The following is a 27698-nucleotide window of genomic DNA, read 5'->3' on the forward strand; positions in this document are numbered from 1 at the left end:
TTATATGAGGCATCTTGCAGGGGCATTATATGGGGCATCTTGCAGGGGCATTATATGAGGTGCTGATGGTGACATCATGGTGATCGTTTCTGCCCTCAGTGATTAACAGCAAGCAAGAAACACGTTCCTTTTCCCCAGACAAGTTGTAAGCGACAAAAAAAAACAGCTAACCTGATTTTTCCACAGTGCTGATAACTCCCATACTTGCTGACTGTAAGCAACGAGCATCTGGTTCTACAAGTGTTTCCAATTACCATGGCAAAGTCTCTGGAATTTGCTTCTTTTGGCTCTAGCAATCTACCTAGCTAACGCACATAGTTCTAACTAATCAGATACACTTGCATGAGGCAAGCAGTAGGCAAATAAAGATTGAAGGTAGTCGTGAATGGGCTGAAACTGACTTCACACTTTGCGGTTTGCTGGTTACAGAATGACCGAGAAGCCTGAGTGCACTAAAACTTTAATTTTGTCACCTTCAGCTTAAACATGCATGCCGACGTCCTGGTTAAATCCATCGTTTTACTAATTGCCGTGATTATTCCTGAAAGCTTCTTGCAGTTTACAAGGTGAGTCCAGCTCCTGCAATGTTTGCGATCCGTTATTGTTGTCTTCTGCCAGGCTATTGTTTATTGGGATTGCAAATGTCCAGCAACAGTAACATTTTTACTGTCCTGAATGACATGCAGCTGTAAAAGGGTTCTTTAAATAAACTAGTGCTGTTGACTGCTGCAACAATTTGGGAACTGCACTCGCTTCTTTCCTGCAAAAAGATTGAAACATACAACTTACAAATTTGTGCAGGAAAGCACAATTAAACATGTCTCTGCACAACACTTTGACAGCCTGACAGAATGAGTGTTTGTCAATTTTCAAATTTCACCCTGCTATTGATTAGCATTTGTTTTCCACAGTTGAATTCTAACAGCATTTCAGGAATGTCTTAGGCAACGTACCTGTTATCAATAAAACCATAAATCTATTTTCTTAGTTCATGAGGATGATTGCTTGAGAAAAGACTTGTTACATGATCTCGGGTATTTTAATGCCACAGCATTCCTTCAATCGATCGGTAATGTCACGCTCCTGTCTTTGAGATTTGAATCAGTTTTCAACATGTATTTAGAATAAGTATTTAGCATTTCCAGTGAGACTCTTAAAAGTTGTGTGTGTTTGGAATTAATTGATTTTTAAAATAATATGCACATAATTCTGTGATGAAGTATTATGAGTTGGTGTTGGCAGGGAAGTTTCTCCCTGCTTGATTTATGTGAAAAGTATCAGACTGAACTGGATGCACAATGAGCAATTTAACAAAAGAAAGAGAGAAACTATATCCTATAAAAATAATAAACATTTTTGGCTGCAATCTGCAGTACTATGCTAATTTACAGTCTTCTAATTTATTACCATTGATCAGATATATTGCCCAATGATAAGTTAAGCGAATTTATTGGACCTCAAGAACAGGAAGCCAACAATTGACCTCAGTTACTGAGTCTGGTACAAGGTTTCTCTGTTATTTCTTCTTGCGATATGGGTGTAATCGGCAGGACCAGTGTTCATTGCTTATCTCCGACTGCCCCTGGGAGGATGAGGCTTCTATCTGAAACTAAATTGGGTAAAATGAATTAAAATGTTGATGGAAAGCAAAGTGGTCATTTTTCATTTCAGCTGATGGAGAAAATGATCCCTTGCGGAAAGAAACACCAAACCAAAAATCAAATCTGACAGGTTGGTTGACCACTGGTCAACAAAACGAAATGCCAAGATCCACTCTTGGATAAGATGGAATATCCTTCAGGGCCTGGGAGACAGGCACTCACTTCAACTTCTAAGACGGGAAGATGCTAGTGTGCAGCTTCTTTTAACATAGAAGGCTACACAAATAGACACATTAATGTTCTATTTCACCTTCAACTCTCATCTAATCCTTCTTTCAATTACTCCAAATTTTGCCTTGAGTTTATTGACATCTCTATTCACAGAGGTGAGTCCTTTTTCCCCCCCTCCCCTCCCCTCAAACTAGGTTTCATAAGCTCTCAGGCAATTTGATTCAAAAGAACACAGCTTTGATCAATCCAATCACTTTTCATTCATATCTAAAACTACCTAACACTGCCAATGCCCCATAAATCTCTCTTCCTGTTTCACCTTTCTGTGAGGTGGTATGTGCTGGCTTTGTCACTGGAAGAAGAAAACATTAGAGCCATACATTTTATCGTGACATATATATCACATCAACTAACAATTAGCAGTTCCAGTAACAGATGGGCTTTTCCCTACATCGAGTACTAAAGAGAGAATGTCAAAATCTGTTGCAATCTTCTCTCTCTTTCCATTATAGACATGAGATAAAGTGAGCAAGATTATTACTAGAGCCAGGATGTTTAGGCACTAAAAAACTCTGAAATAGGCAGGCAAAAAGGCATAATAAAATTTCAAAAAAGGCATGAAAAAGGCATTTATTGGCAAAAAGGCATAAAAAGGCATTTATTTCCACAACCAAAATATGGTTAAAAATGGTAATATAAAGCTATGACCAAAGTTGCCTGGTTGCACTTATTACTGGCATTTTTTTCAAATTATCTGTTGTTAAACTATGCCGTCTGTCAGACAGAATATGCTTCAGTTGTGAAAAACTTCTTTCTACCTCAGCTGAGGTCACTGGTGCATACCCAAAACAAGCTACAGACTCTATATTCATGTTGATATCTTGTGCATTACGACTACCTTTGAGAACTTTAGCTATGTTTTCTATTTCTTCAAGATTTTTGTTAGCTAAAATCACTCTCTCACATTTTCCTTGTATGGCTTTACCTACATCGGCGGGAACTTTACGAATATCGTCAGTTACTTTGTTGAGTTATTCACTAATGTTTCGCCACGTTTCTCAAGGAAAGTGAAAGCTTTTGCGCAGTTTGCAAAATTGGAAGCAATAAACAAAAGATCGCGGTGGAGGGACTTTTTCTGCATGATTTCACTGACGATCCTGACTGCAGCAGATTCTTCTTCTTCAAAACAGTTGACGAGTTCTTTTATCTTTTCAAAATTTGCAGCATAGTAGAGTACAGCAGAGAGCCATGTACCCCACCCAGTCAAAATGGGCTGAGGAGGTAGCGGAATCTTGGGTGCCATTACCTTGAACAACTGCACACGTGACGGTGCTTTGAGGGAGATTTTCTTGACATTGCAAACTAGGCGATTGACATTTGGAAACAAGTTACGTATGTGCTTGGAAATTTTATGAAGTCCTTGAGCTAAGCATGTCGAATGCAACATTTTGGGGAATAAAACTTTAAGTTCCAAACAGAAGAATGTTCTTGTGTTTTATACCTTCTGGCCAAAGTACAGCAAGTGAAGATATAAACAACTGAGCATTAGTTGAGCTGTTTGACTTCTCCAATACTTCCGATGTCAACAAAAATACTCCTTTGATGGTTGATCTGCCTCCAGTGTACCGATGACCACATTGGCAATCTCCCACAGCATCGGTTGTCTCGTCTATTGAGATCCATATTTTGTTGCATGCAACTTCATCTCTAATTTTCTGCACAACAATGTTCAAGTTGCTGTCAACATAATTTTTCCGTAATGATGACTCGTTCGGTATATGTTCCTCTGTGTATTTCTCTAAAAATTTCCACAGTGGAATTCCAGCATCAATGAATGCCTTGCACAGATCATTCAAACTCAGATTTACGACTGGAGCCAGCAGTAAATGTAGTGAGGAGACAAGCTTGGGTATTTTGCTTGGGTAGTCTACACCCCATCAACATTGACTTCTCTAATTTTAGATAGCCCTAGTCTTCTCCCTCCTCCCCCTGACCCTTCCCAGCTCTCCTTCTAGTCCTACTGTCTCCGCCTCTTCCTTTCTTTTTCCACCCCCCCCCCACATCAGTCTGAAGAAGGGTCTCGACCCTATACATCGCCTATTCCTTCTCTCCATAGATGTTGCCTCACCCGCTGAGTTTCTCCAGCATTTTGTGTCTACCTTCGGTTTTTCCAGCATCTGCAGTTCTTTCTTAAATAGATCTTGGACCAGTGGCACGAACGAATGAATGACCGACAGTGGCGCGCCCGGTTTCACCCCGGTGGTGGAAGTTTTCTTGTAAGTTATACTATGTTAACACGTTAATAATAACATTAATATTAACGTGTTAACATAGAAAGCGTCAATGTAATCACGGTACAACTAGGGAAAATAGCATGACCTATTAGCAAAACTGCAAAAAAAGGCCAATTTAGGCACTCGATCATGAAAAAGGCATCTTCCTGGTGATATCATCAAAAAAAAAGGCATGAAAAGGCGTTTATGTCATATATGGAAAAATCCTGGCTCTAGTTATTACTTATCGGTCAGGAATCATATCCATCTTTGGACAATATCGTCAGAACCGGAGGTTGTTCAGACTTTCCAGTTCATTTTGCCTGGTTGATTTGTGCTCCTTTTCCTGGCCTGATTCTGAAACTTTAAAAAATCCTTATTTATCCAATAAAAAACCCACCAACCTCCATTTTCAATTTTTGAATGAATTCCTGATTTCGGCATCAAGAACACAGGAAGAAACCACTCTGGAAATTATTAATCAACTCTTTTGAAAGAATCAAACATTTTTTAGCAGCAAAACACAAACACTGATTAGTGCATAAAACCCAAGAGAAAAAAAGCAAATATTTATAGTTTATAAATCTACACTTTATTAAGCTATTTCAGCTGAAGGTATAAACATCTATCAAATTTACTTCTTGCTTTCATACATTGCTTCCACAATTAGTTTCCCCATAAATCAGACAATTCTTATTTCAGAAATGCACCTTCAGAAGCCACATGTTTGTTTCTGTGTCACTGGGCAAGCCAGCATCTCGTCACCATCTGACTATTGCAGGAACTGGATGCTTTTCTCTGCCATTTGAAAGGTTGTTTAAGAGCCAGCTGCATTTCTTAATAACTTAGAATCATAGTTGTACAGCACAGAAAGAGGCCCTTCAGCCCTAAATCTATGCCACCTGTTGTACCTATCTATGCAAATCACACTTACCTGCACTTGATCTATAGCCTTCCGTGCCTTGCCAATCAAGTGTTGGTTCAATGGTTCTTTGTTGTCATGTGTGCACTGTACAGTGAAATTATTTTTTGCACAGCTCACACATGCACAGTCACCATATTTTAGCACCATTTACAAAGTAAAAGTCCCAAGTCCACATGCTAGATGTACTGGAGCACCCCCCAATACAGGTAAGTCCCAGGCTGCTGCAGGGTCTCCTCTGATGCCTTTGGCCGGCTCGACCTGCGAACCAATGTCCCTCTCCTCGCTAGACCACCTTTGTATCCTGGGGGCACCTTCCATAGCTGATCTTGAAGGTGCTGGTGGCAATACCACCGTATTCTCTCCTACCGGCCATCTCCTTGTGTCCGTCATCATCGCCAGTGCCTCACCCCTCCTCAACTCACCGGTCTTTGGGGCCGAGCTCGTCAGCTTCCGACCTTCCCCTGCAGGTATCTTCTTCACGGCGGCACACTCGATGCTTCTTAAATGTAGTGAGTATCTGCCTCCATTGACCACCCCCCTCATTATCCCAGCCCACTCTCCTCTGGATTTGCACCTATTTCTCTCCTCCACCTTCCATTTCCACCCACATTCCTTCCCTTACCACCGCAATTCGCAACTCCTCAATCCTTTTGTCTCACACCTTTTGTCTTTCATCTCTGGCCGTTGTTCATCATCTGCCTGTCAAACCCCCATTCACCTGTTTCAACCTACGACCTGCCATGCTTTGTCCTGGCCCTCCTCTCATCCAGCTTTCTTCCTTCATGCAACGTCTGAAGAATCGTTCCCACCTGAAATGTCATCTATCCATTTGCTCCAGAGTTGCTGCCTGACCCGTTAAGTTACTCCAGCAGCACTTTGAGTCTTTTTCAGGTTATATATAATGTTCACTGTTCAGTTTTTTGATTATTTAAGTTAATGAATGTAAATTGGAAACATGAAGCGTGGCTGGCGTTTAACCTGCCGTTTTTCTCTTGGTGGTGATGTGACATGAAGACACCTCTCTGGTTCCTGTGAGCTGTCCGTGCGGGAAGCGGAAAACCAGTGCCGTTCTCCGGATGATCTGATCTGCAGTGGGCGCGGACAGTGCGACTGTGGAAGATGCGTCTGCCTTGTCAGTGAGCCGGGGAGATTCTATGGATCCCGGTGTGAGTGCCAAGACTGGGTCTGTGAGAGATTCAATGGGAAACTTTGTGGAGGTAAATACTTTCCAATCTCTCTCCATTAGAAGGCAGGCTCTCCCAGGATGTTTACATGTCTCCAGGAATTCAGGATAATCTCCTGGATATTAGAGAAGAATACAACTATGTGCAGTTTGTTTGTATTATCTGTGGTCCCTTTTGTTTATTAATTAGTGATTGATTAGGTATTGGTATTGATTCATTATTAGCACGTGTATCGAGGTACAACAAAAAACTTTGTATGCCTGTTTTCCAGTCAGATCATGCCATACATGAGCAAAATCAAGCCCTACACAAGTACAACAGGTAGTGCAAAGAGAAAAATACAAGCGTGCAGAATGTGGTGTTAGAGCATTATTGAGCTAAAGTTACATAAAAGATACAGATAAAAAAATGCTACGTCTGCAATGAAGTAGATTGGAAGATCAGGACTGCACCCTAGCTTATGAGAAGACCGTTTAATAGTCTGATAAGAGCAATGGAAAAACTGTTCCTGAATCTAGTGGCACATGTTTTTAAGTTTTTGTATCTTCTGCCCAACAGGAGAAGGGAGAAGAGGGACTGAACACGGTGAAAATGATCCTTGATTTGTTGTCATTTTTCCTGAGCCTGTGTTAAGCATAGATGGAGTCAGTGGGGAAGGGAGGGAGGTGGGGGGGGGGGGGGGCTGTAAAAGGAGGGTAAAGAGGGTATATGCGATGGACTGAGCTGCATCCACAACACACTGCAATTTCTTGCAGTCTTGGATAGAGCTATTGCCAAACCAAGATATGATGCATCATGGAAGGATGCCTTCTACGGTGCATCTGTAGAAGTTAATAAATGTAATTGGAAAATGCTGAACTTCTTTAGTCTTCTGAGGAAGTAGAGGTGATGGAGTGCTCTCTTGGCAGTACTTCAGCGTGGTTTGTCCAGGAAGGAATGTTGCCGATATTTACGTCAAGGAACCTGAAGATCTTGACCATCTCCACTTTGGCACCTTTGATACTGACTGGGAAATTTACACCACCTTGCCCCCTAAAGTAAATAGTAGCTTCTTTTTTTTTGCTGGCAATGAGTGAGAGGTCTTGACACTAAGATCTCCATATCCTTCCTGTACACTGTAGTATCATTGTTCGAGATCCAGCCCACAACAGTGGTGTCATCTAAAACTGGTAATGGAGCTATATCAGAATTTGACTGAAAGCCAGTTATCCAGAGTGGATATTGCAACTTCCATTCACTTTTGAGCAGTGTTGGAAAATGGGGCAACAGGAGATTTGCCATGTTGGGTGACCAAGCATGGCAACACGGCTGCTGGTGATGGAAGAACAAGGGAAAGAAATCCCCCAAGGCTGTATCCATCCAAGATGCTGCTTGAAAATGAGTGGGTCTAAAATTGCAACACATGAGTCTGAAAGCTGTGGGCAAGTTGTGCCTGGCCAGATGGTGAGAGAGGTTTAAATATTGCAGCACACTTGGATATACAAGGGATACTGATTCTTGTTCGTAAATTGTGAAAGACAGCCCTGAGGAAAATGCTGATTCTTTGTGCTCACCTCTATTTCTGTTCTCATGCACATCCTCAGTTATACTGTATCTTCCTAATCACAAGAGGTTACACCTTCAGCTGACTGAGCCCTGAGCTCTGGAATACCCCTCCCTAAATCTTCCTGCCTTTCTTACCTCCTTTGAAACCTGCCTCTCCGACAAAGCCCTTTGACTTCTCTCTTCATAAATCCACGTAGGAATCAACATTTCACTTGTAAATATTGCTACAGAACAACGTTCCCTTTTTAAAATGAAGTTGGTTCAAATGTAGTGTGCATTCTCAAAGTTGAAACTGGGCTTTGCGTTTTAATGGATAGAATAAAGAAGTAGGTTTACAAGTTAGAAGATGTTTCAGAAATCTTCCATACATCTGGGTATTTACAAAATTATTTTCTGAACCCATTTTATAGACTTGGCGTAGACTTTTATTGATATTTAATAAGGTTTGTTCAGGTTGCTGTTTTTAAGATTAGATTAGATTAGTTTATTGTCATATACACTGGGTTGCAATGAAATTACCAATTCACATAATGCTTACAGAGTAAACAGTATACTTATAGTATACTGTTAGTAATGATAAATACAACAATAAATACGTTGATGAGTGATCCCGATGGTAAAGTAGTGAGCCTTAATGACTACTGTCCAGTGACTCTGACATTCATCATCATGAAGTGCTTCAGGAGACTGTTGATGGTACACATTAACTCCAGCCTCCCAGCTAGCCTTGACCTACTGCAGTTTGCTTACCATGGTAACAGATCCACACCAGATGCCATCTCCCTGGCCCAGAACACGTAGACAATAAGGATTTCTACATTAGACTCCTATTTATTGACCGTAGCTCCACCTTCAACACCATAGTTCCATTCAAACTCATTTCCGAACTCCTGGATGTAGAAGCAGCACCCCCCTTTGCCGCTAGATCCTCAACTTTCTGACTTTGAGACCACAATCAGTGAGGATCAGTGACAATACCTTCTCCACAATGATTTTTAACCCCGGTGCCCCACAAGGTGGCATTCTCCGTCCCCTACAAACGCCAGTTATGACCCTGTCCCACTTAGGAAACCTGAACGGAAACCTCTGGAGACTTTGGGCCCCACCCAAGGTTTCCGTGCGGTTCCTGGAGATTGCAGGTGGTTGCCGGAGGTTGCAGGTAGTGGAAGCAGGTAGGGAGACTGACAAAAACCTCCGGGAACCACACGGAAACCTTGGGTGGGGCGCAAAGTCTCCAGAGGTTTCCATTCAGGTTTCCTAAGTGGGACAGGGGCATTACACCCACAACTGTATGACAAAAAGCTTTGGCTCGAACTCCATCTACAAGTTTGCAGGTGACATCACTGTTCAAAGTTACAACACAGAAGGAGGCCACTCAGCCCTTTTGCTCTGTGCTAGTGCTCTTGTTCTACATCAGCCTCCTCCCACCTCTTTCCACCTTCCCCATCAGTTTAAAATTACTGAGTCTGCAATTTAGTTTTGAAATACGTTTCCCTTTTTATCCATCACTTCAACCAGTCCCTGAATGAGGAAGTTGCTGATTCTCTTGTCATATCCATAGGAATGAACACAATGCTCAAAGATTGCCGTTGATGTTTGCAATGTGCTTTTAGTGAGACTTGCGGTATCTTTTCTTTTCTTCAACTCTATCTTTCTCTCTCTCTCTCTCTTTTCTCTCGCCTACGGTACTTCTTGTTTTCTTTCTCTTTTCCCTCTTTCAGTTTTGTTTGACCTTCTATTCGACCACAGGTTACTAAGTCATTATATTTTTCAATCCCTCTCATTCTTCTCTTAATGATCTTAATGTCCTGCAGAACTCAGCTCGTCCACCCAGGCAGCTCATTTCTCCTGAGCATCCCTGTCAACCACCCTTCATGCCTCTGAACACCTGACACTACCGGTGGAGGTTTCTCCTCTTTAAATCCTCTTAATTGTTCTGGGATCTGGGATCTGGGTTAATGACCTCCATCATTCAGACTTGCGTACATTGAATTATGTTGGATAAGCTATTAATACTATCCTGAGTCATGGTCGTAACAAATACACTGCTGAGGACTGTTATTTGATTATATCCAGGATGCGTTTTGCCAGCTGTTTGTTGTATCACTACTCAGGGCGTTAGAACCCAGCAGCCTCCAGATTATGGTTTTTACCCTAACCGACCACAGAAATAATAATGGTAATCACTTTCTCCGAGCAAAATTAAATGTCATTGCTAACAGTACGTTTTGTTAAATTACAACGTTCTGTCCTCGTATTGTTTGTTGGTGTTGTGAAACTGTTATTTGTGAAGTGCAGCTGGAACGCTGCCCTCCTGTTCTATGACAGGGTGAGAGGGAGATGCATTGGCCCAGATGCTCTGGTGTTGTGCAGCAGAGGGTGACAGCATCAGGCATCACGCCCACACCTCCTCCAGAGGAGCTCTCTGCACCCAACTCACATCACCAAGAAATAAGCAGCAGCATGGAACATCCCCCCCGAATGAAGAGGAGGTTCAGAGAAAGATCCAGCTCGCCCTTCTTCCACCCTAGAATCATATTGTATCGGGGAGGGAATGCCATTCAGCCCATCTAAACTGCTCTTCTCTCATCCCCCTCTTCAATTCCCTCCTGAAAGTTCCCGTTGAATCTACTTCCACTGTTCTTTCAGCCAGCAGTTCCAGATCGACTCGCTGTGTGGAAACAGCTCTCATGTCCCCTCTCAGTAGAATGATCCTCCAGTAGTATCTCTCAACATTACTGCCCCTCCAAAGGGACAGCACTCACTGACGCTCCGACATTCTGATACTTTTTCAGTACAGGTACTTCTCCTGTGACAGTGCACCGCTCCCTCAGTATTGTCCCTACAACAGAACAGTGCTCCCTCATGACAACCCCACAACAATGCAATATCCCGTAAGTCCTCTGGGTTAAATGTGCAGCACTCCCGCAGTACTGATCCACTGGCACAGCAATGCCCTTTTGCCAGTGAGGGTCTCCCTCAGCATTGCAAAATAGTAGCAATGTCATAGACATTCATGAATCCCACATCATTGCCAAGAGAGGCGGCATGGTGGCACAGCGGGTAGAGCTGCTGGCTCACAGCACCAGAGACCCGCATTCGATCCTGACTGCGGGTGCTGTCTGTATGGAGTTTGTACGTTCTCCCTGTGATTTTGTGTGTTTTCCCCAGCTGTTCCGGTTTCCTTCCACATTCGAAAGACGTACAGGTTTATAGGTTAATTGACTTTGGTAAAAATTGTTAAATTGTCCCTAGCATCCAGGATAGTGCTAGTGTACGGGGTGATCGCTGGTCAGCGTGGACCCAGTGGGCTGAGGGCCTGTTTCCACACTGTAGTGCACTAAGTCTCTGTTCTGCACTAAGTCTCTGTCTAAGGAAATTCTCCTGACAAGCAAATTCAGCTGCTTCCTGACAGTTAAAACCTCTCTGTTCTGGTATCATCCTTGCAGTTAAATACAAAAGCCTCTGTTCTGTATCTCCTGACTTGGTATAACTTTACACTAAACTTGTTGCAGATGTACAAAAGCATTTCAGCACGAAAGCCAACTGCGGAAGGCTTCCCAACAGCATATTTTGTTTCCATTGGCAAGAAGCTGCCAAAACCAACAAGCTCAGAGACTCATCCAGATGTATGGTTCCTGAATCCACACTGGAAATCAGACGTGCACTGTTGTTTTTGAATCGAGTTCCACAGCAGCATTTTTCCAAGGTGGAAGAGTAGTGCGTTGGTCAGCAGAAAACCACCCTTTCTGCTTTTTGTCAAAGCAGAAATCTTGAGTTATGCCCTGTAGCTGGGTTTGCCAACCTGCTGCACTGGCCTGTATTTTGCAAGAATTAAAAACAATCTCCTGGAAAATCTCTGGAGCATTGGAAAACATTTGTTTTTAATTTTTTGACCAAGTTTAACTCTGCATTGAAAAATGTTGGCAGAGGCAGACATTGACTAACTGACAGCCAAAGGTCATCCAATAAAATCTTGAAGTGGTTTCTTGCTTTTTCATTGGCTGTGGGTGGGTGGGTAGGTGTTGAGCATCTTGATGATAGGTCAGCCTGGCAACTAATGACAGATATCACATGATAAAACCTTCATGCTGCACTCATTCTTGGCACTCCAAAGTGTAACGCATCTGTTAGAGGTTCTTGCTCATTCAGTAAATTCAAATGTCCAAATTTGGATAGACTTTGTAGAACAAATGTGATAAGAAATAATTCAATTTTGCAAAACCTTTTAACATCCCACTTACAGCAATGTGCTTGGGCACCTTGACCAGTAGAGCTGCTAACTCACAGCACCAGAGACCAGTGAGGTTTAATCCTCACCTTGGGTGCTATCTGTGTGGTTTGCATGTATTCCCTGTGATTACATGGTTTTTACCCCAGTTGCTCCAGTTTCCTCCCATATCTCAAAGACATGCCATTGGTAGGTTAATAGGTTGCTGTATATTTCAGTTTAGTTTATGTCGCGTGTACCAAGGTGCAGTGAAAAGCTTTTGTTGCATGCTAACCAGTTAGCAGAACGACAATACATGATTACAATCGATCCATTTATAGTGTATAGATACATGATAAGGGAATAACGTTTAATGCCAGGTAAAGTCCGATTAAGGATAGTCCGAGGGTTACCAAAGAGGTAAATTTCAGCACTGATCTCTGGTTGTGGTAGGGTGATTCAGTTACCTGATGACAGCTGGGAAGAAACTGTCCCTGATTCTGGTGGTGTGTATTTTCACACATGTATAACTTTTGCCTGATGGGAGGGGGGAGAAGAGGGAGTCTCATCCTTGATTATGTTGCTGGCCTTGCTGAGGCAGCGTGAGGTATAAATGGAGTCAATAAAAGGGATGTTGGTTTGTGTGATGGTCTGGGCTATCCCCAGTTCACTGCAATTTCTTGCGGTCTTGGATGAAGCTGTTGCCAAACCAAGCTGTGATGCATCCCGATAAAATGCTTTCTATGGTGCATCAGTAGAAGTTGATGAGAGTTGTAGGGGACATGCTGAACTGTTTCTTGGTCGTTAATCCCTGTTATCCTAATGTGTAAGTGAGTGGTAGAACCTAGAGGGAGTTGATGTGAATGTGGAGAGAATAAAATGGGATTAGACTACGAGGGTGCTTGAAGAGCAGCACAGATTCAGTGGGCCAAAGGGCCTGTTCCCGTCCTGTATGACTGTGATCCGTGTTAATAATGACCAAATAATGTTTTTAGAGATAGGCACAAAATGCTGAAGTAATTGCGCAGGTCAGGTAGCATCTCTGGAGAAAGTTGATCCATTTTCTCCTGAGATGTTGCCATACCTGCTGAGTTACTCCAGCATTTTGTATCTATCTTTGGTATAAACCAGTATCTATAGTTCCCTTTTATTACATAATATTTTTAGAGTTGTTGATTGAGGGATGACTCGTGTACAGGTTGCTAGCGGTTTGGATTTTCCGGAACGGATTCCCTTCTCTTGCTTGAAATGGTTTCATGGGATCCACTGAAAGAGCAAAAGGGGCCTTGATTTAATTTATCGTCATGACAATGGCACCTTATATACTGGAGTTCCCCTCCTGTGCCCTAGTTTGCAAACTCCAATGGGTGGATAGAGTCGCAGCAACGATCAGTCATAATTTAAGTGAGCAATGGAAGAGATTCGTGGGCTGAATGGCTTCTGCCTTTTATGGTCCCATTTGCAGAATTGAGCAAATGTGGAAATGGTTACATACTGCAACTAAATTGGTATAAATCATTGAAGAATGTAATTAATTAATCTTAAATTAATTCAAGCATTTTGTGCCGAGAAGGTTGAGATTTATTGTCCTTGCTGGGACTTCATATCTCCTTGGGTTATTTCAGGGGCTGTTTGGAGTCCATTAGGTTAATAAGGATTGGAGTCACATATGATCCCGGACAGAAAAGTCCGGGATCAACTAAATTCAGGTGTTGTGGATGGCAGATTCTTTTTTTTAAAGAAAGCGATTGGCCTATTGCCAGACAACAAATGTAGTTTAGTGTTGAATGATCCATTCACATGAAGTATGACTTTTATTGATAGGGTTTCTAACCTTGCTATACATTTCACTGGACCTTTTAAGTAAGGCAAAAAAATCCTATTTGGTTTATCCAAATATGGTGCACTTCCAGCTTGGGTTTCTGCACAACAAAATAATGTTTCTAGTTGAATGATGATTGAATATTTTGCTGTCACGAAAGAAACATGCCACTAGATGTTGGGATATTGAAGTTTGTTTGCAAACCTGGCATTGTCTTAGATTCCTGTCATGAGTTTCAGACCAGATTAAGTTGACAAATTAGATCCAGATTAGTCTTGGTAACAGGATGCAGTGAGTGATGGTGGGAAATGCTTCTAATGATTGGAAGTGTGTCCACAGGGTTTGGCACTGGGATCCTAACTGTTTGATATATAACTTTAGTTAGACCACATCTGGAGCATTGTGTGCAGTTCTGGTTACTACACTGTAGGAAGGTTGTATTGGAGACAGTGCAGAAGAGAATCACCAAGATGTTGCCGGTGATGGAACATTTCAGCTATGAGGAGGGACTAGATAGGCTGGGTTTACTGTCCCTTGGGAGGAGGAGAATAAGAGGGGACAAAATTATTTGGGGCAAAATGGAATACATTTTAAAAAGCTGGTCCCTATTGCAGAAGACCTAAATAAATAAAAGGATAAATAGTTTAGAGAGGATCGGAGAAAAAGTTTTGTAGTTTGAATCTGGGATGCACTGCATGAAGGGTGTGGGAACCCAAGACCCTCACATTATTTAAGCAGAATCTGGACCAGCTATTTTCTACTATTTTATGACATTATATACTAATCTAATTTTCCAGTATTGGTACATAGATTCATGTACCAATATGAGAAAATGAGATTAGTATGTAGATGGGCACTTGATGGTTGACACAGACAAACTCAGCTGATGGGCCTGTTTCTGTGCTATATGACATTGAACCTGTCATCACCAATGCATCACCTTCTGTTACATTGCCTGACCCCACCTTGCCTTAGCTTCTTGGCTGCTGAGACTCTTCTCCCTACCTTTGTAACCTCAACTGTTTCACCACAAATCCATACCAGCCTTACTTATTCTACTCACCTTGAGATTGTAAAAAAAACCTCCCTTCTTGTGTACTACCTCGCTCCAAGTATTGTTCCCCTTTGATCGCTGATCTATGTTAACTCTTGGTCAAGAAGACCTTCGATATTAAATATCCATCATCCATGTTTTCAGATGTTTGCTTCACTCCTCCCAATCTGCATCCCTACAACCCCCCTCCATCTCTGCAACCTTCAAGGTCTCGCCATTCCTTCAGTTCTGACCCCTTTTGATCATGACTGAGTTTAATCCCTCCACCAATGCCAGCTCTGCCTCCAGCAACTTGGACCCCAAGCTCTGGATTTTAGAACAGAACAGTACAAACAGTTGGCGCCGACCTGTAGGGGGTATGGCTGCCTAGCCTGCAGCTGTCTGTTTTTCATTTATTTTTTCTTATTTTTAGTTAGTTTAGTGTTTTGTTTTTAAGGAGTTCTAGCTTTTTTATGTGTGGGGGAGGGGGGGGGTAAGGGGGAAACTAATTTTCAGGGTCCCTACCTGGTCGAAGATGCAGCTTTTCTTCGGGCTGCACTTTCGACCCGTCCTCGCGGCCTACCAGCGGGCCTGGAGCGGCGTTTCCTGAGGGGACCGCCCGGAGCCTCTGCATCGGCATCGGCAACGGCGGCATCGGCGGCGGCTGTGGAGCTGCAGGTCCGAGGAGCGAGGGGACCGCCCGGAGCCTCGGCATCGGCGGCGGCGGCACCGGCATCGGCGGCGGCGGAGCTGCGGGAGTGAGGACGGCGGTGCAGCGCTGGAGCGCCATTGCGGGGCGGGCGGTGCCTTGCCTGAGTCGCCGCGCTGGAACTCCGGTGAGCTGGGACCGGCGTTAAAAACATCGCGGAGCTGCGGGCGGCGGCGCTGAAACTTTACATCGGGAGCCTGGGATCTCGCGACGAGATCGCCAGTTGAGCTCCATTCGGCGCGGCCTTGTCGGCTCCGGAGCCACGGTCTCGAGTAGGGAGGCGGCCGTTCCAGGGTTCCCATGCCGCTGAGAGGACTCTCCCGACGCCGGAACATCATCACCCGGCGAGGACGGCCTGGAACATCGGGCCTCCGTAGAGGCAACTGTGGAGGCCTCAATAGGCCCGACTATGGGTGGACATTGGGGATGGGACTGGACTTTGTGCCTTCCCCCATAATGGGAACCATTGTGGGGGATGTTTTTATGTTAAAGCTATTTATTATTGTTATGTTTGTATTCTTTCTTATGTGCTGCATTGGCAAAAGGAATTTCACTACATCTAGGTGTATGTGACAATGATTTACCTTTGAACCTTTGAACAGCGCAAGAATAGGCCCTTCGACCAATTATGTCTGTTCCAAACATGATGCCAAATCAATCTAATCTCTTCTGCCTTCATGTGATCCATATCCTTCCATTCCCAGCAGATTCATGACTATCTAATAGCTTCTTAAACTCCACTATTGAATCTGTTTTCACCACCACTCCTGGGCACCTATTGCTCTGTGTAAAAAAGCATTGATCCATTCATCTCCTTTAAACTTTCCTTCTCTCATCTTAAAGTTATGCACTCCAATGTTAGACATTTTCGAGTACCTACGAATGGCTATTACCGTAATTCTCCGAGTTCGAATCAAGGGGAAAACTCGGGAGAGTTCGTGAGTAACTCGGGAAAGTGGGACAGGGCATTTAGTCTAGTTCAGTAAAACACTGAGTCAAACACTGGACCACTAAATTTATATTTTATGAAACAATAACGAATTCCCTATACAATACCTAACCACTGCGGGATCGATCCTTGTCTCTGCTTGTTAAGCCCTTCAGCCTTGTGCAAGCAGATACCTCCAAAAGGTTACGCAGTCCCAAGTGCCAATCCAGAAGATTGACAATGATCCTAGTGGCAGTCACCTTTTATAGGTCATCGGACCCTGCGGGGCAGAACTACATGGGGGTGGTAGCCCCTACAAACCAATCACAGATATCGATTACGTTAAAGTGTTATTGACAGTTCCCTAACCCAATTACAAAGCACCCATTACAATATTTCTACAGAAGCTTCTGGAAGGAAGTCAATTAATCAAATAATGCAACATTCTCCCAGAGAGTATAAACAATTCAAAGAAGGTTTCTCACTTCACCCAATCGTCAAACAGTAACACAAATACCTTGCAACATTATTAACAGTATTTAAAACCCTACCGCAGCTGGCCAATCCCGATAATGCATCTGCAACACCTCTGAGCTTCTTTGCAAAGTCCTCATAATTTTAACAATAGGGAGGACATCTGGACCTCGCCTTATCTGATATTTCAATCTAGGACCTAAACTTTCTAGCACTGGCTCACAGCTTGTAGCTTTACACAGAAATTGACCAAGCAGGCCCTGCAGATGCAAAGATCCTCCATTTTATAATAGCTATATTTTGGTCAATTAAACAACTAAACCTTTGCTCACCTTCCCAAACATCGCTATACGTGGTCAAATAAAACTATACTACACGAAAGATGGTATATAAATGACTATTGTATATGTTTAGAGATGCAGAGACTTTGGCCCACCGAGTCCGCACCGACCAGTGATCCCAACACATTAACACTACCCTACACACACTGGAGACAATTTTACATTTATACCAAGCCAATTAACCTACAAACCTGTATGTCTTTGGAGTGTGGGGGGAAACCGAAGATCTCAGAGAAAACCCACACCGTTCTCACGGTGAGAACGTACAAATTCCGTATAGACAGCACCCGTAGTCAGGTTCGAACCCAAGTCTCTGGCGCTGTAAGACAGTAGCTCTACCGCTACGCCACTGTAGAAACATAGAAACATAGAAAATTGGTGCAGGAGTAGGCCATTCGGCCCTTCGAGCCATGTTGCAATATACAAAACTTGAGAATATCCATTATTTTGTGAAGGAAGTTTTGGCTAACTGTCTTACACGGTGATTCAGTTAAGAACGCTGTTCTGAAACAAAGCTTCATGATTAAAGCAAGTGGAGGAACCTTGGTTTTTGGTTTCAAATTCTAAGGACCTAAGATTTGTGATTACTGGGAATACAGAAAATTCTTGCACTATAGAACGGGGAGAATGGGGAACTTTCCACACAGTGAGGGGTTGAGGTGAAGATCCGAGAGGAGTTTGGGACAATTGTTAGGCAGTTCTAGCACAGACCTCTCCAGTGCTGCATGGCCACTTTATTTGCTGCACATGAAATTATTTGCAATTGTTGTATTGCAGAATTCACTCTGACGGCGGGCCTTTAATAGAGATTCCCTCCGCAACACAAAAATAACACAAATTGCAACTATTTATAGGGCATAATTTATGCAGATGAATAACAAGCTGCTATCAGATTTCCCTGTAAAGGTAAACCTCTATTGAATTGAATTGAATGGAATAAATTTTATTAGCCAAATGTGTATAAATACAAGGAATTTGCCTTGGTGCTTTGCTCGCAAGTAACAACATGATATACAATAGACAATTAAAAATAAAATATTATAATTTAAACACGTGAAGAATTAAATAAAATACCAGAGCAAAAGGATGCTGCAGACTTTTGGCTGTTGAGTAGAGCTACTACTTGTGGGGAAAAAGGCTGTTTTTATGTCTGGCTGTGGCGGCTTTGTCAGTCCGGAGTTGCCTTCCAGAGGGAAGCTCTTCAAAGAGTTTGTGGCCAGGGTGAGAGGGGTCAGAGATGATCTTACCCGCTCGCTTCCTGGCCCCTTGCAGTGTACAGTTTGTTGATGGGGTTCAAGATTCAGTTATCGTGTTAGAATTTCATGTGTCATGCAGAAACAGGCTGTTCAGCCCCTCTGCCCTGTGCTACTATTTTTGCTCCATATCAGCCTTCTTGTTCCTCTCCATCTCACTCCATTACTAGAGAGGCACAGCTGGTGGAGTTGCCTCCTCAAAGTGCCAGAGACCCCAGTTCCTTGCTGTCTGTGTGGAGTTTGCATGTTTTCCACCGAGTGCTTTAATTTCATCCTACAACCCAAAGGTGTGTTGGTTTTGGGTTACGTCCTCTATCAATTGCCCCGAATGTGTAGAGAGTGGATGCATGGGTGAGTTACAGTTGAACTAATAAGAATAATGATCGATGATTGGCGTAAACTGGGTGGGCTGAATGGCCTGTTTCCATGTTGTAACTTTCATTCAATTAATCAAAGCAATCATTCTATCTATCTATCTCTTCCTCTTTTCTTTGCAGTTTTATCCAGCTGCCCTTTAAGCCCATCTCTGGTGTTCAGATGAACCCTCCCTGTGGAAGAGAGTTCCACTTCCTGAGTCAAGAATCTCAATTCCCAGAATCTTCTGAATTTCCATTTGCTGGAAATCAAAAATAGAGAATTGTGAAAACTCTCAGCAGGTCAGGCAGCACCTTCAGGAAGACAGACAGTTTCATGGTGATGACCTTTATCAGAACCATATGCATCAGTCTGTTTCTTAGTTTAGATTTTAGAGATACAGTGTGCAAACAGGCCCTTCGGCCTACAGAGTCCACACCAACCATCGATTACCCATACACTAGTTCTCTGCTATACCACTTTAGCATGCTACGCACTGAGCAATTTTACAGAAACCAAATAACCTACAAACTGCACGTCTTTGGAATGTGGGAGGAAACCAGAGCACCCAGAGAAAACCCACGCCGTCGCAGGGAGAACATACCAACTCTGCACAGACCGCACCCGTAGTCAGGATTTAACTAGGGTCTCTGACACTCTGAGGAGGCAGCTCTACTACTGTGCCACTGTGTTGCTTCTCCACAGATGCTATTCTATCTCCACAGATGCTGTCTGACCTGATTAGATTGATCAGTGATGGTTTGATATCCATTAGTATCCGCACATCAACATTCAACTTGTTGTCCAGCAATAGAAATAAGAGCCGCCATTTCCACTGTGCATTGTCCCATGATGCTCCATGGGGATACGGGGACGCGGGGAAATAAAGACACGGCATTATCCATGTGTAGAGTCCTGTACATCGGGATGGGAGTTAGAGAATATGAATTGAATTACTCCACTATGTTTCTGACATTCGGCTCTTGAACTTCCATAAATCTTTTCATCTCTCTCCCTCCTCCCTTGAGTTAATCCTTTGTCCAAGCTATTTGTCCCTGTTCCAATGTCTCCCCATGAGGCTTTGTGCCTATTTTTGGTTAAGTTCCTGGGAAACACCTCAGAATATTTTAATTCCTTAAGGAAATGAGAAATGGAAGTGTTAGGTTTTCTCACGCTTACTCTGCTGTTGTAGGTCGCATCTTCATTGACTTGCACCAGCTTTGTATCCCCTGATGCTGTTAATATCTAAAAATCAATATCTGTTTCAGAACAACTGAACCTTCACAGCCCTCTTGGGTGGAGAATTCCCGGGATTCCAGAGATCCAGGTTAATGTGCGGTGTTGAACTTTGGGAGGTCAATGTAAGGGGGAAATATACAATTAATGGCATGTCCCTTGACACCATTGTTGAACAGAGGAATCTGTGTTCCAAGTCCATAACTCCCTGAAAATGGCAGCAACGGAGATAGTGGTAAAGAAGGCATATAACCATATAACAATTACAGCACGGAAACAGGTCATCTCGGCCCTTCTAGTCCATGCCGAACACTTATTCTCCCCTAGTCCCATTTACCTGCACTCAGACCATAACCCTCCATTCCTTTCCCGTCCATATACCTATCCAATTTATTTTTAAATGATAAAATCGAACCTGCCTCCACCACCTCCACTGGAAGCTCATTCCACACAGCTACCACTCTCTGAGTAAAGAAGTTCCCCCTCATGTTACCCCTAAACCTCTGTCCCTTAATTCTCAAGTCATGTCCTCTTGTTTGAATCCTACTCTCAGTGGGAAAAGCTTATCCACGTTAACTCTGTCTATCCCTCTCATCATTTTAAAGACCTCTATCAAGTCCCCCCTTAACCTTCTGCGCTCCAAAGAATAAAGACCTAACTTGTTCAACCTTTCTCTGTAACTTAGTTGCTGAAACCGTATGCTTATGCTTGCTTTCACAGTTCGGGACATTGAATATAAAGTCAGGAAGTCATGATGCAACATTAAATGACTTTTGGTTAGACCGCATTTGGAGTATTGCGTGCAGTTCTGGTTGTCCCATTAAAGGAAGGATGTGGAGGCTTTGGAAAGGGCGCAGTGAATGTTCACCAGAATGATGCCTGGATTGGGGGTATTAGCTTCTGGGTGAAGTTGGACAGACTCGAATTGTTTTCTCTGGAACGTTGTAGATTGCATGGAGACCTGATAGAAGTTTATAACATGATGAGAGGCATAGATGAGTTAGGCAGTCAGAACCATTTTCCAGGATGGAGAAATCAAGTACTGGGCATAGCTCTAAGGCGAGAGGGGCAAAGTTTAAAGGAGATGTGCAGGGCAGGTTTTTTACCCAGTGCTTGGAACGTGTTGTCAGGGACGGTGGTTGAGGCATGTACAAGAATGACATAAGAGAGTTTTGGATAAGCATATGGATATTCAGGAATGGATGGGTATGGATTAAGTACAGGCAGATAAGAGTTGGTCTTGGCATCATGTTTGGCACAGACATTGCGGGCTGAAGGGCCTGTTCTGGTGCTGTACTGTTCTATGTTCTATTAATTTCTCCCTTCTGCACATATAAATTTCTTTTCATCTCAGGATTGAATGGCTGCCCCATATTTTGAGAGTAATCCCTAGTTCCTATCCATCTCTGACTTTAATGTATTCGGTGACGGAATCCTCTATGGTAGAGAATTCCAAAGATTCACCACACTCTGGGTGAAGAAATGTCTTGTCATCTGTAGACTAGTGGCTCATGTTATGAGTCATGCTTTTGTAGTTACGCCCACTAGCTTATTAGCGTCACGGTCTACTGCACTCGGCAGTCTGAAGTAAACTCTCAAGAGAGAACTTGTAATTGTTCATCCTGAATAAACAGTGTATAACCTGACATGGCATGAGGTCTTTATTATCACAAGGACTCTAAATAGACATGGTGTCAGAAGTGGGATACGAACCCACACCTCCAATTGGCTCATCTCTTGGAGCCATGGAGTCTTAGAGCATGGAAAAAGCTTCTTTGGATCAACATGCAGACCAAGACATCTATCAGAGCTAGTCCCATTGGCCTGTTTTTTGTCCATGTCCCTCTAAACCTTTCCTATCTGTGTACCTGCCCAAATGTCTCACACACGTGGTCATTATTGCCTCTACAGCTCCCTGTGGCAGCGTGTTCCATATGCCCATCCTGTGTAAAGGATGACCCACGGGTCTCTTTTAAATCTTATCCCTCTCACCTTAAATCTATGTCCTCTAGTTTTAGATTCTTCTACCCTGGGATCATCCACTCCTCATGATTTTATGTACTTATTCTGAGACTGACCTATCAACTCGGACAAAGGGAACATCATCTACAAATCTATTAAATCAATCTCCGTGAGGACTTTGAACTTTATAAACTCACATGATGATGCAATTGTGCAGTGGGAGCGGTCTGTTTATTACTGAGGATGAAAAAAGGAGACTCGAGGACAATACATTGGCCAATGATCAAATTTGTTTGTGCGGCAGAATCATTTTCCAGCCCTTATTTCCAATGAATTTTACTGCATTGGAAAAGGCGGATCATCCAGGAGATCTGTTATGATGACGGCCTGAGGGAAATTCATCTGATTTCCCCTATTATTGACCTTTGCAATTTAAAAAACATACAAAGTGCAGGGATTTTTAAGTATTAAAGGGCGTACATAATAAGCATGTACATAAACACATTTATTTTGTCAATGAAATAATATACCTAGAGAAATGTTCATATTTGAATTAAGCACTTATTAGGGACGATTGAGCAGAATATTTCATGGACAGAAGTGGATGTCTCTCAACTGGTGCCATATTGACATTTATTAATCATACCACGTTGATTATCTGCTTAGAAAAAGGATTGTTGAATAAATTGTGACTCATTGGTGACATTCTCCACTAATAATCCAAAGGTTGTTGCTTCAACATTCATTTCAAAGTCACACGTGTCTAGACTGAATAAGGGTTGTTGTATTGTTGAAACGATGCCTCTCAAATGAGAGGTTGAATGTCTGCCCACATCAGTTGGTGTAAGAGGGTGGGGAATCATAGCAAAAGGATTTGAGTATAGGAGCAGGGAGGTTCTACTGCAGTTGTACAGGGTCTTGGTGAGACCACACCTGGAGTATTGCATACAGTTTTGGTCTCCAAATCTGAGGAAGGACATTATTGCCATAGAGGGAGTGCAGAGAAGGTTCACCAGACTGATTCCTGGGATGTCAGGACTGTCATGAAGAAAGACTGGATAGACTTGGTTTATACTCTCTAGAATTTAGGAGATTGAGAGGGGATCTTATAGAAACTTACAAAATTCTTAAGGGGTTGGACAGGCTAGATGCAGGAAGATTGCTCCCGATGTTGGGGAAGTCCAGGACAAGGGGTCACAGCTTAAGGATAAGGGGGAAATCCTTTAAAACCGAGATGAGAAGAACTTTTTTCACACAGAGAGTGGTGAATCTCTGGAACTCTCTGCCACAGAGGGTAGTCGAGGCCAGTTCATTGGCTATATTTAAGAGGGAGTTAGATGTGGCCCTTGTGGCTAAGGGGATCAGAGGGTATGGAGAGAAGGCAGGTACGGGATACTGAGTTGGATGATCAGCCATGATCATATTGAATGGCGGTGCAGGCTCGAAGGGCCGAATGGCCTACTCCTACACCTAATTTCTATGTTTCTATGTTTCTATGAATCTGTGGAATTCATTGCCACAGGCGGCTATGGAGGCCAAGTCAATGGATATTTCTTAGGCGGAGATTGACAGACTCTTGATTGGTACCGGTGTCTGAGGTTATGAGGAGATGGCAGGAGAATGAGGTTGAGAGGGGATGATAGATCAGCCATAATTGAATGGCGGAGTATTGATGGGTCAAATGGCCTAATTCTGCTCCAATAACTTATGAAATTATGAATTAAATTCCCACACCACTCGATAGAACTGCTGGTAGACAAAAATGCTGGAGAAACTCAGCGGGTGAGGCAGCATCTATGAAGAGAAGGAATAGGTGACGTTTCGGGTCGAAACCCTTCTTCAGACTGATTTCGGGGGGGTGGGAAAAAGAAAGGAAGAGGCGGAAACATTTGGCTGTGGGAGAGCTGGGAAAGGGAGGGGAAGGATGGAGAAAGCAAGGACTACCTGAAATTGGAGAAGTCAATGTTCATACCGCTGGGGTGTAAACTACCCAAGTGAAATATGAGGTGCTGTTCCTCCAATTTGCAGTGGGACTCACTCTCGCCATGGAGGAGGCCCAGGACAGAAAAGTTGGATTCGCAATGGGAGGGGGAGTTGAAGTGCTGAGCCACCGGGAGATCAGGTTGGTTATTGCAAACTGTGCGGAGGTGTTGGGCGAAGCGATCGCCAAGCCTGCGCTTGGTCTCACCAATGTAGAGCAGTTGACACCTGGAACAGCGGCTGCAATAGATGAGGTTGGAGGAGGTGCAGGTGAGCCTCTGCCTCACCTGGAGAGACTGCTTGGGTCCTTGGATGGAGTTGAGGGGGGAGGTAAAGCGATATGTGTAGCATTTCCTGCGGTTGCAAGGGAAAGTACCAGGGGAGGGGGTGATTTGGGTGGGAAGGGACGGAATGACCAGGGAGATACGGAGGGAACGGTCTCTGCGGAACGCAGAAAGGGGAGAAGATGGGAAGATGTGGCCAGTGGTGGGATCCCGTTGGAGGTGGCGAAAATGTTGGAGGATTATATGTTGTATGTGACGGCTGGTAGGGTGGAAGGTGAGGACAAGGGGAACTCTGTCCTTGTTATGAGTGGGAGGATGGGGAGTGAGAGCGGAGTTGCGGGATGTAGAGGAGACACTGGTGGGAGCCTCATCTATAGTAGAAGAGGGTATATATAGAACTGCTGTTTTGAGACCCATATCTATCTCTCAACTACTGCAAAAAGAGATGATCAAGTTCAAGTTCAAGTTCAAGTTAGTTTATTGTCATGTGTCCCTGTATAGGACAATGAAATTCTTGCTTTGCTTAAGCACACAGAAAATAGTAGGCATTTACTACAAAACAGATAAATGTGTCCATATACCATGATATAAATATATACACACATGAATAAATAAACTGATAGTGCAAATAACAGAAAGTGGTTGGTAATAATCAGAGTTTTGTCCGAGCCAGGTTTAATAGCCTGATGGCTGAGGGGAAGTAACTATTCCTGAACCTGGTTGTTGCAGTCTTCAGGCTCCTGTACCTTCTACCTGAAGGTAGCAGGGAGATGAGTGTGTGGCCCGGATGGTGTGGGTCTTTCATGATACTGCCAGCCTTTTTGAGGCAGCGACTGCGATAGATCCCCTCGATGGAAGGAAGGTCAGAGCCGATGATGGACTGGGCAGTGTTTACTACTTTTTGTAGTCTTTTCCTTTCCAGGGCGCTCAAATTGCCGAACCAAGCCACGATGCAACCGGTCAGCATGCTCTCGACTGTGCACCTGTAGAAATTAGAGAGAGTCTTCCTTGACAATCCGACTCTCCGTAATCTTCTCAGGAAGTAGAGGCGCTGATGTGCTTTTTTGATGATTGCATTAGTGTTCTCGGACCAGGAAAGATCTTCAGAGATGTGCACGCCCAGGAATTTGAAGCTCTTGACCCTTTCAACCATCGACCCGTTGATATAAATGGGGCTGTGGGTCCCCCTCCTACTCCTTCCAAAGTCCACAATCAGTTCCTTGGTTTTGCTGGTGTTGAGGGCCAGGTTATTGCGCTGGCACCATATGGACAGTTGCTCGATCTCTCTTCTGTACTCTGACTCATCCCCATCAGTGATACGCCCCACAATAGTGGTGTCGTCAGCGAACTTGATGATGGAGTTCGCACTGTGGTTCGCTACGCAGTCATGGGTATAGAGTGAGTACAGCAGGGGGCTGAGCACGCAGCCTTGAGGTGCTCCCGTGCTGATTGTTATTGAGGCTGACACATTTCCACCAATACGAACAGACTGTGGTCTGTGGACGAGGAAGTCGAGGATCCAGTTGCAGAGGGATGCGCAGAGACCCAGTTCTGCGAGTTTGGTAACCAGTTTGGAGGGGATGATTGTGTTAAATGCCGAGCTGTAATCAATGAATAACAGCCTGACATATGAGTTTTTGTTGTCCAAGTGGTCCAGTGCGGAGTGGAGGGCCAGCGAGATCGCATCCACCGTTGATCTGTTGTGGCGGTACGCGAACTGCAGTGGGTCCAGGTTTTTGTCGATGTAGGAGTTGATTTGCTCCATGATCAACCTCTCAAAGCACTTCATCACCACCGCCGTTAGTGCCACTGGTCGATAGTCATTGAGGCATGTCACCTTACTCTTCTTGGGCACCGGTATAATTGATGCCCTTTTAAAGCAGGTGGGGACCTCAGACCTCAGAAGTGAGAGATTGAAAATGTCCGTAAAAACTCCCGCCAGTTGGTCCGCACAGGTTTTTAGAACACGGCCGGGTATACCATCAGGACCAGGTGCTTTTCGGGGGTTCACCCCTCTGAAGGATTTCCTGACATCGGCCTCTGTGACTGAGACTGAAATGCCATCGCAGCGAATGGGGGATCGGGAAGGCACATCAGTATTCTCCCTGTCAAAGCGTGCGTAAAATGCATTGAGCTCGTCAGGGAGTGATGTTACACCGGCATTCGAGCTGCCTCCTGGTTTTGCCTTGTAGGAGGTGATTGCATTCAGACCCTGCCACAGCTGCCGAACATCTGTCTCGTCCTCCAGTTTGGAGCAGAAGTCCCTTTTGGCCTTTCTGATGGCCTTACCAAGGTCGTATCTGGTCTTCATGTAGGCCACTGTATCATCGGAGGTGAATGCCCTGTGTCTGGACTTCAGGAGAGTGCGGATCTCAAAGTTCATCCAAGGTTTCTGATTGGGAAACACTCGGAAGGTTTTTGTAGGGATGCAGTCCTCCACACATTTCTTTATGAAGTCTGTAACGACTGTGGCGTATTCGTTCAAGTCCGTTGCCGAGTCCTTGAACATTGCCCAGTCTACAGACTCCAAACAGTCCTGGAGTTGTTCTTCTGCCCCCCCCGACCAGCTCTGTGCTGTCCTCACTTCTGGGGGTGCGCTCTTTAATTGCTGCTTGTAGGCAGGAAGAAGCAGCACCGCGGTATGGTCGGATTTACCGAAGTGAGGGCGAGGGATAGAACGATAGGCATTCTTGATGGTGGTGTAGCAGTGGTCGAGGGTGTTTGGTCCTCTGGTGCAGCAGGAGACATGTTGGTGGAAGTTGGTCCCTGTGGGAACTTGTTGAGCACCAATTGGGTGCTGCGTTTCGTACATTAGAGTGGTGAGTCCAGATATACCTTGGTGACAATGAAGCGCTTCAGGACTGAATTGCTCCAATTCGTCCATGAAATTTAAGCTCATACATGCCAAATGAGCAAATACTGTGGCAGTAAAAGGCATACTTAGTGAAGGACAGGAATAATGAATATATTGTGGACCTTTCTCGTAGAGCTATAAAAACATACCATACGATTGACAAAGTGAATGAAATAGCTCGTAAGGTTAGATGGATGTTCTGCCCTTTTCCCAATTACACTTTACACAGGAAAAAAAAGAGCTTTAGAAAACGTCCCCTCAGGTACATCCGAAGAGATGAATAAATGCGGTCTGTGACAAGAGATATCCTAAAATGCTGCGCAGGTTCTTTCATGATGTCATTGTTTTTCTTTATCTTAATATAAATTTGTTGTGTGTGTGCTTTTAGACAAGTCAGACTTCCACCGCCATGAAAGCACAATTACTGGAACACATCAATCAGCAGGAAATGCTCCAAATTGGAATCTCCTGCTGCTTAAAATACCGTAAGAAAATAATG

At 43.8% G+C, this 27698-nt stretch overlaps 1 protein-coding gene across 2 annotated transcripts in view; it reads left to right on the plus strand.

Annotated features, from left to right (window-relative positions):
- The first annotated feature begins 242 nt into the window (after positions 1-242).
- Positions 243-27698, plus strand: part of itgbl1 (integrin subunit beta like 1) — a 150340-nt gene continuing 122884 nt past the window's right edge. For both annotated transcript variants that reach the window (XM_033023103.1, XM_033023104.1), the window contains exons 1-2: positions 243-566; positions 6045-6247. In XM_033023103.1, the coding sequence (XP_032878994.1) occupies positions 487-566; positions 6045-6247 (283 nt within the window). In that variant the 5' untranslated portion in view covers positions 243-486. The remainder of the gene's footprint in view (positions 567-6044; positions 6248-27698) is intronic.

The sequence above is a fragment of the Amblyraja radiata genome, chromosome 6 (genome assembly GCF_010909765.2).
Source record: "Amblyraja radiata isolate CabotCenter1 chromosome 6, sAmbRad1.1.pri, whole genome shotgun sequence".
NCBI lineage: Eukaryota > Metazoa > Chordata > Chondrichthyes > Rajiformes > Rajidae > Amblyraja > Amblyraja radiata.